Source organism: Trachymyrmex septentrionalis, unplaced genomic scaffold, assembly GCF_001594115.1.
Source record: "Trachymyrmex septentrionalis isolate Tsep2-gDNA-1 unplaced genomic scaffold, Tsep1.0 scaffold127, whole genome shotgun sequence".
Lineage (NCBI taxonomy): Eukaryota > Metazoa > Arthropoda > Insecta > Hymenoptera > Formicidae > Trachymyrmex > Trachymyrmex septentrionalis.
The window spans coordinates 369,509-384,154 of NW_017304406.1; the positions used below are offsets into that span (position 1 = coordinate 369,509).

At 35.2% G+C, this 14,646-nt stretch overlaps 2 protein-coding genes across 2 annotated transcripts; both read left to right on the forward strand.

Moving 5' to 3' along the window:
* Window positions 1-1,401: 1,401 nt before the first annotated feature.
* Window positions 1,402-4,300, forward strand: LOC108756410 (histone-lysine N-methyltransferase pr-set7). Its single transcript, XM_018500182.1, has 6 exons — window positions 1,402-1,736; window positions 2,561-2,745; window positions 2,892-3,021; window positions 3,102-3,457; window positions 3,546-3,736; window positions 3,860-4,300. The coding sequence occupies exons 1-6, from the start codon at window positions 1,673-1,675 to the stop codon at window positions 4,068-4,070; spliced, it is 1,137 nt and encodes a 378-aa protein (XP_018355684.1). The 5' UTR covers window positions 1,402-1,672; the 3' UTR covers window positions 4,071-4,300.
* Window positions 4,301-7,643: 3,343 nt separating this feature from the next.
* Window positions 7,644-13,637, forward strand: LOC108756398 (leucine-zipper-like transcriptional regulator 1). Its single transcript, XM_018500162.1, has 11 exons — window positions 7,644-8,157; window positions 9,854-10,162; window positions 10,270-10,384; window positions 10,648-10,814; window positions 10,896-11,097; window positions 11,390-11,734; window positions 12,020-12,455; window positions 12,515-12,690; window positions 12,827-13,111; window positions 13,203-13,385; window positions 13,538-13,637. The coding sequence occupies exons 1-10, from the start codon at window positions 8,000-8,002 to the stop codon at window positions 13,320-13,322; spliced, it is 2,313 nt and encodes a 770-aa protein (XP_018355664.1). The 5' UTR covers window positions 7,644-7,999; the 3' UTR covers window positions 13,323-13,385; window positions 13,538-13,637.
* Window positions 13,638-14,646: the final 1,009 nt, after the last annotated feature.

A 14,646-nucleotide genomic window follows, 5' to 3' on the forward strand; every position in this document is an offset into this window, starting at 1 on the left:
CTTTCGGAATGCAGCCTATTCACTGAGCGATTGGTTTTTATTTGTGGATCCATGAATAAGTACCAATCATTTGGTGAGCAAGCTGCAAAATTCCAAAATTCATCGAACAAAAGGTGTTACAACCTTTCTGTGACCGCCATGTATGTAGATATAATATTATCAAATCGATGTCGATTCGACGTCAAAATCATCTAATGCCTAATTCAGACTGGATGCAGCAATCGTCAAGCAGCAGAACACCAATCAGCGAGACGATATTTACAATGGCGTAAAAGATATTGCCTTATTGGTTGGTTGTTGCTCTGCTGTTTGATGCTTACTGCATCCAGTCTGAACTAGGCATAATTCGATGTCGATTCTACATCGATTCTATTGTCATTTCTCACTGCAGTAATATTTTTCACAGTAATCGGTATATGTATGGAAACGTCTTTTTCAGGCGATGTAATATAAACAATAAGAATATTATTTTTCGGGTTGTGTTCCACTTAACGCTCACGATGTTTGTGGAATCACCGACGAGATACTGTTAAAGACCGATATCCTTACGGGAATTGGCGTCCTTGTGAATATTGAAATAATTAAGAGTTAAAAACTGAAAATATTGTACTAATTTTATGATTTATTAGTTTAGTGTACGTATCTATGCATTTAGAATTCAATAATACTCGATTTTTTTTTAAATTGTGATTTCAGTGTTATCATCAAAGTTTGATTATCAACAGAGATGATAACTGTAGATAAAAAATTGTAATTTTTCTACAATATATAGAATATTATAGTTTTATAAGTATACATATTTATTTACAGAACATTTATGTAATAAAAAATCATGAATTTAATAATGTATGAACCAAATATTTATGTTAATGCAAATTTATATCAATTATCGATAATATTAGCATTTTTTAATTACCCTTGAGGTCTTTTTATACCGCCGAAAATTTGTCCAAGATTGATAGTCTTTAATAGTATCTCGTAATGAAATCATTTCATTCTTGTCGTTTATCAAATGTTAAATAAGAACAAACGATGCACGCGAGCGTTGGGCGTGTAAATGAAATGCAGCCTCGGTATCATAACGCTTCAACGTCAGAAATTTAAAATTTGCGTTATATTTGAGCTGTGGTCAAAATCTCGCTACAAATACTTCGAAGCACTTAATGGACCAATTAGAAGAAAGAATTTTACAAACTGACCAATTAAAAAACGAACGCTTCAGAACGTTTGCAGCATCGCGTGACCATATCTTTGGTATTCGCTTCCGACGTCCAATAAGAAGCATTGTTTTTTAGGGATGTTTTTTGTCTCTAGTAGTCTCTGGTCGAGAATCCCAGAAAGCGCGCTCTCCTATTGAACGTCGTTAACCGCCGTGACGCGGTCACTGTGTATAACGTATCAGGCGCAACATGGCGGCATGTCGCTCGGTCAGCGCTGTTTGCGGTATCGCTTGTCGTATCCACACCCGTAGAGGATTGTAAACCGCGTTCGCGGGTGTTTACTTCTGTGCAGGGTGGTCTGTATCGCTCGTGAAACGACGCGACGCCGACGAGACGAGGGAACGTCTCGAAACGCGTCGCGTCGCCTCATCGCCCCCGTCATTGCGAGTACGCAAACTGGTCATCGCAGTCGGTTACATTTCAATACTTCGTTGCTCGCTTTGTGGCTCGTCATGCCTAGGACGACCCGCGCGTTGTCTCACCGCGTGGGAAATCGCGCCGTCGATACCGTGAAAGGTAAGAACACTTTACTCGACGACGCTCTCACTCAAGCATTCCGCACCGGCCGCGCGGTAGGGGTTATGTTTTCCGTGGGTCTCTCTTCCTCCCTCGCTCCATCTTGAACGCTGTCGCAGAGACGCGTTCTGGCTACCCTTTCTCCTCCGCTGCTCGGCTGCTCTTTCGTGACCCTCCCGTCCGCCCGCGATCGTCCCGCTCCCTTGTGTCTCGGCGCGCGACGTTTATCGTCGATTTTGATGCGTTGAATCCTGCAATTTGTTAATATCGCGATACGATGATCGAAATTCTTGTCGTGATGCTAATGTACAGACGATGACGGTTCTTCTCGTCACTCTCGCGACACGCGGAACTCCGCTTACTGAGCTAGAACATTGGGTTTAGAAACTCTAAACTAACATGGAGTACGATAATTAGGATGTCAGTCTCTGTACGTCGATTCCGCGTGAAGCAGTGAGATTCAACCGTGATTTTCTTTATATTCTTCTGCATGTTCTTTTCTTGATGTCTCGCGAATTTTGAATTATATAGCTTTATAGCCGCTCTATAAGTTTCAGATCGATTTTACTCGTCGAATCGTTATTCTTTTTTTTTCGTCTTCTAATGTCCAAACAACCTTAAACAATAATTTCTTGAAAATTATAAATTTTATTTAAAATTTTGTCAATATTATTATTTATGTTAACACAATAAGTAATATTTATTTCTTATCTTCTAATTTTTGTTTAATATTTTTTATATGTACATATAATGTTGATTAATAATAAAATACTTAATATTATATTTTATCAAACTCAAAGACTTAAATGTTATTGTTAATACAGGAAAACGGAAAAATGACACAGAAAAAAATACAGGAAAGATTTTAACAAGTAATGATACATGTTTATTAGTGAAAAATGAAAATAAGCTGAATATTACCAAACAAATAACAAATAAATTTGATATAGTCAAGAAGCAATCCATATTAGAAACATGTAAATCTTCTAAACATAAAGCTCATAGTCAAGTAAGTATCTTGGGTTAAAATTTATAATATGTTATAAACATATTTTTGTTTTTTTATTAATTTTCATGAATAAAAAAATAAATTTCAAAATATATTTCTAATTATATGTACTGCAATGTTTTTCATGCATGTTATTTCATTTACAGGATTCTAATAACGAAGTTATAACAGACAAAAATCTGCTTACCCATTATCTTTTTGATAATGCAAAAACTGTTTCACCTTGTAGAAAGGAGAAGGAGGAAATTACTTATGTAGAACAATTTAAAACCGATGGTATATAATCACAATTTTGTTTATAATAAGTTTTTCTTTTCAATTTAATTTATGATATATAAAAATATTGATTTTTTTAGAGACACCAGTGGCTGTTCCAGTTCGTACGCCTTCTACGCCACATAGAATAAAAATGCCAACAGAGGATTTAGATGAAGGAGCTACAATTACTACCAATATAAAACAACCTGTGATTACATTACTTAGTCCACTACAAGTTATGAAAAAACCAGCTCAACGTGGACGTAAAAAAGGAACCTGCTGTCAGTCTGTCAATCATCGTTTGTCAAAGCCGGTGAACGGTGAAACAAATCATTCGATTACCGACTATTTTCCAGTACGTCGTAGTGTAAGAAAGAGCAAGAAGGTTGTATTAGAAGAGAAACAACGTGATCTAGAAAATAAAGTTATTTGCCAAGTGGAAGATGGTTTAGAGGTAAATACTTCTATATAATCAAGATAGGAACATTAGTATACTTTTAAAATAACTGAAACAAATTATGGCAATCTATTTCTTATTACAGATAAAAAACTTTCCGGGTAAAGGTCGCGGTGTCGTAGCGACACGAGAATTTGCCAAAGGCGAATTTGTGGTGGAATATATCGGCGAGCTGATCAATCAGGGGGAGGCAAAGGAGCGTGAGGAGTTGTACGCACAAGATCAAAATACCGGATGCTATATGTATTATTTTCAACATCGTAATCAACAGTATTGGTAAGATAATTCTGGATCTTGATAGAATAATCATTCTCTATGTGGAATCCTATAATAATTTTGATCGAGACAAATAATAAAAAAAAGAGTATAATATACATGCTGATTCATATCGATTTTTAGTGTTGATGCAACGGCGGAGACTGATAAACTTGGCAGGTTGGTGAACCATTCTAGAACCGGTAATTTAATTGCGCGAATCGTCGAGGTCAATTCAATACCGCATCTGGTACTTACGGCGAAGGAGGATATACCGATTGGTGTAGAGGTTTCGTATGATTACGGAGACCGAAGTCGTGAATCGATTCGTCATCATCCATGGCTGGCGTTATAGCACTTCCAATTTACTATTTATATAATATCGTGTTACATTGTACAAAAATTCATTTCATTTATGTTCCTCCTATGAAGGAACTGTATAGCATATATGTTGAATTTTCTATATTGTGGTACAAATTTTTCTTATAGGGATCCGCGGTGTATTCATCAATTAGACGAATTTGCGAGTTTCTACTAGTTGTATTTGTAAATTCCAAATTCTTTTCAATTACTAAAAGAGAATGGTATATTAAATTGTTAATCATTACAATTGTTGTTTGTTTGTATTGGAAGAGTGAAATATGATTTTTATATTATAACCATTAGCTTTCTTAATGATAAGAAGGTTCAATTTAACTTATTTTAAAAAATGATTTCTAAAAGAAAAGAAGTACATTTGATGTTAAATGTTTAACATATGCAGTATTACCAATTGAATAAGAACTTTTGCATTCGGTATTTGAATTGTAATAATTATGACAAATTGTAACACGTGCTTCATCTAGTCTCGCTTTCGTCTGGTATTTATTAACAGCGATTGAGCTTGGATTTTCTGTATACTAGCCCTTTCGCGATGATTGAGAACTGCTGTATAAGATTGCGAATCTGCGCAGTGTACCTGATTGATCCTTTGGTCTAGTACCTCGTCGATGACCGTAGTCACTGTATTGCATCGTCTACGATGAATAGTAGCAGTAAAGGCTGTAGACATGTCAGGAGTAAGCTGGTTTTCCAGCCCAGCCAGAAATGATTGATCAATCAACACTAAACAACAATCAATCAACGTCAAATCGATGTTAATTCAACGTTAAATCGATGTTAATTCAACGTCGATTGACGTTAATTCGATATTGATCACTCAACCATTTGTAGATGGGGATGCAATAGGATGTAGAGTAAGTCTGCAAGCGAAATAAATTTCCATCATTTCTACTGTTCTTCATTGTAGACGACGCATAACATTTCACATAAAATTCGGAAAGAAGAACTTAGTACATCCAAATACGATGCAGATGCAATGCGGAGCAATGAAAATGTATTGAATTCTAGTTTACTGTACGATATTCTTAGACTTATTTTTTAATACTTAGATGACAAGGGCCTCGCGAACATTACGATGATTTGAAGGTACATATCGATGATTTATTAATGATCACGGTTTGATTCACATATTTAACAGCACACAGGACAATTTTGCAAATGGTTATCATTCATTGCAAAAAGATTAGAAAGGATAAAATATCTTAAATAATATATTAAACTAAATTTATTTTATTGATATATAATATATTAATAAAAAATATATTTGTTCATGCTTTGAAAGGATAAAATATCTTAAATAATGCATCAAACTAAATTTATTTTATTGATATATAATATATTAATAAAAAATATATTTGTTCATGCTTTGAAAGGATAAAATATCTTAAATAATGCATCAAACTAAATTTATTTTATTGATATATAATATATTAATAAAAAAATGTATTTGTTCATGCTTTGATATATAATACATATCAAAATATGAACAAATACATATTTTTTAAATTTTTAAATTGTTTAATAATAAGTTTAATAAGAAGTTTAGTATTCAAAACTATAGTTTATATAATATTTACGTAAAATTTACATTGCAAAACAGATATAGGCATAGACCAATGTTGCAAAACTGGATATCTATATAAAAAAGTGTCCTATACAAAAATTTTGATAGACTCGTAGTAGTCATCCTTGTAGTCATCCTTAATAGCGAGTTCTCGGCGTTGGGCGAGTATAGAAAGATATCCTTACAAAGGACTAGATCAAGAGTTTTTAGTTGAAGCGATTGTGATACGTGTGCTACGAAAATGATGTGTCCCTCTCCCACTTTTCCAAAAAAGTATATGTATGTAATCGCATAAGAGTATATATATCGATGAAAGAGATCCTTTTGTTGAAGTATTTTATGCAACACGCGATAGCTTTGAGTACTTCACTGCCACATACTTAGATGTGAGAACTTGGTTTCTCGAAAAATAATTGTACATATTCAGCCTATACAAATGACATTGTGCGAACATATTCCTCGATTGCTTATATATCTTCCTTAAAATAATCGCACTTAAAAAAAAAAAAAGAAAAGTAGAGATAATGTTTGTTATCACTCAAATTTTGTTTTTGTCAACTATTTATAGCACATACACGAAGGCGCATTATTATATAACATTATATCGCTCACGTACTTTTACATTACCGTTCCTTTTTTTTTACGCAGCCGCTCTATACTTTTGTCATTTATAATTAATGTTCAATCTGTTAATATAATTAAGCATAATCTGCCGATCTTCCCCATTCCTTTTCTTCGAGTCTTCGAGAGAGAGAAGTTTAAAGAATTATTCTAAAATGAACACATATATAATATAGACAGAGAAGAAACAATTTTTAATAAACATTTTTTATGCTATAAATTTTACATTTGTTAATCATGTTTACTGTACGTCTTTTACCGCACGCAAGAATTCTTGTAGTTGCGCACATTGTATACGAAATATATTCTCGATTTATTCAAAGTTGTAAAATTTGTAATATCTGTTTTCTCTCCAAGATTCATTATTTAGATATGGTAAGCAATTTGTGTTACGATTTTTATAAAATATTTATCTAAAATTATTATATCTTAATCAAAATATTTATATCTTATTCTGATATCTTTGTTCTATATAAAGTAACTGTAAGCAAAAGAATTACGAACGACTTTGTTGTCAAGAAAGAATCATAAATAATTGTCAGAAAAGAAATCTAATTGTTTACTTTTTTTACTATTATACAGCATCTGCAAATAATATATATTATCCTAAAGCTTATAACACAGTACAACACACATTCCCTCTCGTGAAAAAATCAAAGAGATTCTGAAAGTAGATGTAAAAAAAATACTCGTGTCTCGACGTTTTCCTTCATTTTCAATTTTGTTTTAAATGTACAGTTTGAAATTTTATCAACTAAATTCGCGGTCGCGACTGTTTGAAGTGAGCAAAAACATGGAATGAGCTGGATTGTGATTGCTGCTTGTTTACGTCGCTTTGTTTAGATCGCGACAATGTCGAAGTCAATACTGAGACACGGATATGCTTAACGTCCACTTTCAGAATCTCTTTGAATTTTTTATGGGAGGAAATCTGTGCTGTACAGTATTATAAAAAGACATTTGATGATACTTAAAAAACGTTAACTTGATCTGACAAAACGTCGAAACACGAGTATTTTTTTTACATCTACTTTCAAAATCTCTGATTTTTTTATCAGGGAGGAAAAATCGATTTTTTGTCATACTGTGTAATTAAAGAGATATATTATAATTGTAATTTATAAAACTCGATGAAGTAGAATGATGTTATAAAAATACTTGTTAGTTATCAACTTTATTTATAATTCTTTTTTTATAGAGAGAAAAATCCAAGATTTCGTATCCAGATGCACAGCCCGATCTCTGAATGATCTCTCGTAGCTATAATATACATGTAATTCACGTAGCTATATGCAAATTTTCATTGATGCCGACGTGCGCGGTGGCGAGCTTGGCGCAGGCGGCAGGAGGGGGGGGGATATTTTTTACGTCACGGTGTGCGGTGGCGAAAGTGTCGTGCAAAGGAAAGGGACAAACTGATGGAATGACAGAGAGGGACGTCGGTTATTGATTCCGCCGATCTACGCATACACGGCCGACACAGCGGCATACATATTTTTGACGTTGTGTGCCGGAAAAGCGAAACGATCTCGCGCACCAAGTTCCGTGCGATGGCTTAAGACCGGACGGCGTTCGCCGTCTGTCTCGGTGCGCCTCAAGTGGCGTCAAGTCATCGGGCCGTTCGCAGACGAAGCAGCTCTCATTCTTTTCGCGCGCGAGGGTTAATACTCCGACGCGAAGGAGCATCATAGGTTAAGGTCCGTTTCCTCCGCTGTTGAATGAGACATCGCGTCCACGACCGTGCGAAAATGGACAACGTGGCGACAACACCGATAATCGCCGAGTGCGCGGATGCAATGACCCTGAATTTCGGCCCATTCGAGACGGTGCATCGATGGCAACGCATGCCGGAGTGCGCCGAGTTCGTCGGTGCCAGGTAGGCAGCCGGCTAGGATGCACTTGTTTGAACGAGTTTCTTCGTTTGCTGCTTCCTGCATACTCCCGGATGCTTTTCAGCAAGAGACATAGATGCAGTGTAACACAGTGAATCTTCTTCTTCACATGCCTACTCGTTCCGAATGTTGGCTATCATCATAGCTATTTTAATCTTATTCACTGCCATCTTGCAGAGTTCCGTTGAGCTCAGTCCAAACCACTTCCTCAGATTGACCAACCAGGATATATATTTTCTGCCAGGACCTCTTCCTTCTACCTTTCCTTATATGATGTTCTTGTAGCATTCGATATTTGTTGTTCCTCATGATATGGTCAGATATTTTAGTTTTCTCTCTTTAACTGTTAATAACATCTTCGGTTATCCTACAGACCCTACCTCCTACAGACCACTTGATTGGTTATCCGGTGAATCCAAAGGATCTTTAAAATACGTCTGTATATCCACATTTCAAACGCAGTGATTTTTTTTTTTTGCTAGCTTTGGTCATGGACCATGCCTCGACTTCATATAGGAGTGTGGAGAAAATGTAACATTGTACAATCCTCTTTTTCAGTTGTAAACTAAGATCCTTGGAACACAACAATGGCTTCATCTTAATGAAGATTGCCCTGACTCTTTCGATACAGCACTTTATCTCTTGAGAGTGGTCCTACTGCTCATTCTAATTACAGCTCAGATACGTATGTTTACTTACTTTCTCTCTATGGTCTGATCATTTGCCAAGAGAACCTCCCTATAATCTGGTGTTAATGTTTTGTTCAACCTTTGCGTTGAAATCACCCATAATAAGGGTGATTTCATGTCTGTTGATATGTTACAGGGTCTCTTTAATCTGCTCGTAAAATTATTCGATTCTTTCTCTTCTTTGTCACTGGTTGAAGCATAAACTTATATTATATTAATGTTAAATGGGTGTCCTCTCAATTTTAACATTATTATTCTGTCTGAGCAAGGAATATAAGTAATAACTGCTGGTTTCATGTTTCTGTTTATTATACCAATTCCTTGTTGATGTTGTCCTCATTTCCTGTGTAGAAGACGGTGTGTTCCTCCATTTGGCACTCCCCTGTACCTGGTCATCTCATTTCACTAATATCCATTATATCTACTTTCATTCTTCTCATTTCCTTAATAGTACTATGTATCTTCCTCACCTCATACATAGTCCTAACGTTCCACATACTAATCTCCACGTCTGAATCATCACATCTTTATTGTTTGCTAATGTTAATTAAACAAAGGTGAAATGATCACAGTGTTACACTGTATAATATATGATTATTTTATCTGTGTTTAATATTGGCAAACAACAAAGATATAATGAGTCTGATTTTACTCCTGCACTAAACTGCATCAGAATATTTTTTTTCTTTTGCCAAATATTAAACATATATCTATTTACTTTAAGTTTCAAACATGTATTAATTAAGTAAAAAACAGATTTATAAGATTCACTATGTTGTATTATCTATGTCTCAATCTTGCTGGAAAGCATCTTCCATCTCTCTACTGTTAATACAGTTTGATAGAATATCATGACAAAGAGAGAAAGAAAAAGGATTTATATCTATCTTCATTATATTCAAATAAATTTTGTTCAGCATTCTAGAGATAGATTTGACAAAATAGCTATTGACAGTACAACTTGATTGATTGCTTTTGTTCTGTCTTGCAGACGCAGTAAACATACTATGGTGGCATACAACGATGATATTTACGTTTTTGGTGGCGACAACGGTAAGAGGATGCTAAATGACGTATTGCGCTTCGACGTGAAAGAGAAATCTTGGGGCAGAGCGTTAGCTACTGGCATATTACCTGCACCACGCTACCACCACTCTGCAGTTATCCATGGATCATCAATGTTTGTATTCGGTGGTTATACTGGGGATATACACTCCAATTCCAATCTTAGTAATAAGAATGATCTGTTCGAGTATTGCTTTCTGACTGGTCATTGGACACCATGGAGATTTGATGGAAAGTAAGCATTACTTGTATTGCAAAAACTCTTCCTCATGTGATGTCTAATATTTTAGCATTGTTTTCTGATATTTTTATTAGATTTACCAAACTATAATGTATTTATAGGGCCCCAGTACCTAGGTCTGCTCATGGTGCCGCTGTATATGATAACAAATTATGGATATTTGCGGGCTACGATGGCAATGCTAGATTGAATGATATGTGGACAATATCGTTATTGGTAGGAGATGCGTTTTATAAATATTTCCAAAATATATATGTATAATAAATGCATGATATTAATGCCTATTTCATCAATGTAGACTAATTTTGATTTTAATTCAACTTAATCTTTATTTTTTCTAATTCTAAAAATTAGAAAAAGATAAAAAGCAAGTTGAATCTAAATTAAAGTTAATTATATACTGGTGGAAATAGGTGTTAGGTTATATGTATAAGTCTTGTAAAGCAGTTTTAATTTCACTCTTCGATGTTTGTCACCAGCCTGGCGAAATTAAAACGTGGGAGGAGGTCGTTCAAGTCGGTGAACGTCCACCGACATGTTGCAATTTCCCCGTCACAGTAGCTCGAGAATCAATGTTCGTTTTCAGCGGACAGAGCGGAGCTAGGACAACTAATAGTCTCTTCCAGTTTCATTTTAAGGAGAAACGGTAAATTCCGTTGTAACGTGTAGTCATCGTAATTCGTAGACTTGAGTCATGTTCCGTCTATCATAAATTTATCTTCTCTAGGTGGATGCGCATATCGACGGAACACATATTGCGTGGCGCACCACCAGCGCCCGCAAGACGATATGGTCACACGATGGTCAGTTTCGATCGTCATCTTTATGTTTTTGGTGGTACAGCTGACTCGGCTCTGTCCAACGATCTCCATTGTTACGATCTTGATACGCAAACGTGGAACGTTATTTTACCGTCCACAGACAGTCAGGTAAGATGACTTACAAAGATGAATTCAAGCCAAAGTAAAGACGAATAATAACCGAAACGAGTATAACAAGCTTTTCTTTTTATAAATTGCTAATAGATAGAACATATTTGTTAATGCAAATTTGCACATATTTATACTTGCAGTGCTATTCACATTCGTCAAAATAAATTGCTGATTTGTTAGTGTTTTCTGTTTAATCTGGATCCATCTTAGTATATTTGCTAATGTTTTTTTCCACATGTTACAAGAGATTATAAATATTTTTTATTTTTATAATAATGCATGCACACAGGTACCATCCGGTCGACTTTTCCATGCCGCTGCCGTTATCGGAGATGCGATGTTTATTTTTGGGGGAACCGTGGACAATAACATACGCTCTGCAGAGATGTACCGCTTCCAGTTTTCGTCTTATCCCAAATGTACATTACACGATGATTTCGGCAGGCTGCTGAATTTGAGCCTCTTTTGTGATGTAGAATTCATAGTGGGCGAGCTGGAGACCAAGATACCGGCGCATATAGCCATGGTGGCAGCGCGCTCGCAATTTCTTCGGACGCTCATTCGACAAGCGCGCAAAAAACGAGATAAGCAAAAACTTATTGATGTGCCCACTAACGAATCCTCGCTACTGGAGGTAAACAATTTAGCAAGAACATAAAAATACAAAATTATATGCAATTCTATTTTACTTAAGTTTATGAAAGATAAAAAAAAATATAATTGAAAAAATATAGGTCTGTTTTTTTCAGCTAAACTCTTTTTACGTTTATTTTTCCTCTTTTTTTCTATAAAACATGGAGAGAAAAAGAGGAAAGATGAATGATGCAAGAAGTTCAGCTAAAAAGAATAGACATTTATTACAAACATCTATTTGTATATATTCTTCTTTGATTTTATAAATTTGGCTATTATGTTGCAGGTGAAATTAAAAGACGCTGTACCGGAAGCTTTCAAAATGGTGCTGAACTATATTTATACAGATCGTATCGATCCTACTAAAAGACTAGATGACAAAATTGAGGACCCGCAGAGCAATCGCATCGTACTTCTTATGATAGACGTCTATCGCCTTGCCGAGCAGTTCCATATGAAACGCTTAGAACAGTTGTGTGTTAATTATCTCGAAGCAACCATAAGCCACACGAACGTCTTGGAGGCGTTATGCAATGCCGTACACTTGAAATTATACTTTATAAAGGACTTTTGCCTCAGCTTCGTCGTGAAGGAAAATAATTACAATCTAATCGTGATGAGTCGGGAGTTCGAGACTTTGGATCAGCCGTTGATGGTGGAGATTATCAGGCGACGGCTGATGCCGCAAACTAAAACTATTACGAAGTACGAATCTGTCACTGGTAGGTATCAACGATACACGTTTATCATAGAGTGGTCTCTTATGAAATTTACTTGTTAGGAACTAACCTGGAGCAAGACATGGAAGCATTTTTAAAGAGTTTCGGTCAGGAATTTTGTGATATCACATTGGAGTTGAACGGTAGATCGATACCGGCGCATAAGGCTATCCTCGCGGCACGATGTGGCTACTTTGAAGGACTATTTCGATCCACACCAGGAAATAATACGGCAAACGTAAGTAATTTATAAAAAAAAAATACATTACTAACGAATCTCTCGCTAAACGAGAGAAGGCGAGATAATATCGTCGTCCATTTTAATGCAATATTTCACATGTACAATTATAAAATAGTATAAAACTTTTATGTAGGTACAAATTGGGGAGACGATACCGTCGTACGATTCATTCTACTCTTTACTGAAGTATATTTATTATGCGAATGTTTCGATGCCTCCTGAGGATTCTCTATATCTGTTTGCTGCATCGGAATATTACAGTTTCACGAATAATCGACTTAAGGTGTTTTGCAAACAAAATCTCGAAATGAACGTTACTTTTGAGAATGTTATACCAGTTTTAGAGGCAGCTGAGAGGACGCAAAATATCGATATGAAAAAGTATGCCCTCAATCTGATAGTTCATCACTTTAGCGAGGTAAAGAACTGATCAGATCCTGTACACGTATGTTCGATATTAACATCCGTAATATATATAGACATGTATACGAAGTATCGCTTTTATTTAGGTTGCCAGGCTGCCAAAATTGAGAGAATTAAGTCGCGAGCTCTTACTGGATATTCTTGATGCTTTAGCTGATGATCGCAGCGATGCTAGAACATGTCAAGATATGACTACTGATTGCTGACGGATTTCTATTTCAGATCGTCGTCCATGTAACTGGGATTTACCATCGCCGTGCAGTTTCCAAGTGAGTGATGATTATTTAAAAAAATATTCTCAATATTGTTATATTTTTATTTTCAATAAGCTAAAGTTATAGATATTAATAATATTATTAATACTGAGCAAGAAAAATGCTAAAAATATTTGTGATGATATTCCGGAGTTTTTTCGTTTTAGGAATTATGCCGGGTGAATTTCATCCTCATAGGACGAACGGTTCTGTTTGTTGGTAACTGTTATCTCGATCACACGGCTAAATCTTGCTTGACATCAGACATACAGACCCTACTACCATTGTCGATTCAGGATGAGTCGTCATCGTCATCGTCACCGTCATCGTCATCCTCATCGTCATCATCCTCATCATCTTCATCATCGTCATCGTCATCGTCATCGTCATCGTCATCGTCATCGTCATCGTCGTCATCATCATCATCATCATCATCATCATCATCGTCATCGTCATCATCATCATCGTCATCGTCATCATCATCATCGTCGTCTCGTTATGGTGACAACAGGAAGCACCAATGGTCTACTATTACCCGTCGTTGTTCCGTCAGTTGCAACATGTTGAGACGCACCGTTGTCGCCCTTTCGGACCTTGGACTTAGAAAGTTATTCCCGTAAATCGGAATTGTGTTAATATTAAATGAAATGGCGATGATTTTCGTCAAGCTGTGTCATAGAAGTATTTATTGCATGATGCAAAACTGCTCGAAAGCCGATGTATAATATTAGTGTAGAGATTGTGTCTGTTCGTATAACAACATTAGACATGATATTATACACAGGATCAAGGTATCATTTTCCAATATTTTACATAAATACCCTGATGAAAAAATTCTGATAGCTCATATTTTTAAGAATTTTTCATATTTCAAATTTATGAAAACATACTTTTTCAGATTTTATAAGTTTTCTTAGGAAATTATAGAATGCAAAATTTAAAAATTCTTAAAACAATCCTCAAATTCATACATAAAGAATTTTAGAAAATATGTAGAACTGTTTCAACACTTTTGAAAAGTATTCATATTATAAAAAATTCGAGAAATTTAAAAAGTTATAAAATTATACATAGAAATTCTAAAAATTATATAGAAATACTGAAAAATGATATAAAGAATTCTAAGAAAAATTTCACCAGGGTATATATATATATATACATACTATTAATGTCACTTCCAGTTATGATATACATTATTATGTATGTCTTAATTAGCAATTGTTATATTGTATTATTTATTTATGCAGAGTGTTAGAATTTGGGTATAATGACAAAA

What these genes read in the sequence shown, in the direction of transcription:
- LOC108756410 (XM_018500182.1), top strand. Translation starts at nt 1,673, where the DNA reads ATGCCTAGGACGACCCGCGCGTTGTCTCACCGCGTGGGAAATCGCGCC. An exon ending in CGCCGTCGATACCGTGAAAG is followed by an intron (nt 1,737 to 2,560) that starts GTAAGAACACTT and finishes TTGTTAATACAG; the next exon opens with GAAAACGGAAAAATGACACA. An exon ending in CATCGTAATCAACAGTATTG is followed by an intron (nt 3,737 to 3,859) that starts GTAAGATAATTC and finishes ATCGATTTTTAG; the next exon opens with TGTTGATGCAACGGCGGAGA.
- LOC108756398 (XM_018500162.1), top strand. Translation starts at nt 8,000, where the DNA reads ATGAGACATCGCGTCCACGACCGTGCGAAAATGGACAACGTGGCGACA. An exon ending in TTTCATTTTAAGGAGAAACG is followed by an intron (nt 10,815 to 10,895) that starts GTAAATTCCGTT and finishes TATCTTCTCTAG; the next exon opens with GTGGATGCGCATATCGACGG. An exon ending in GAAGTACGAATCTGTCACTG is followed by an intron (nt 12,456 to 12,514) that starts GTAGGTATCAAC and finishes TTTACTTGTTAG; the next exon opens with GAACTAACCTGGAGCAAGAC.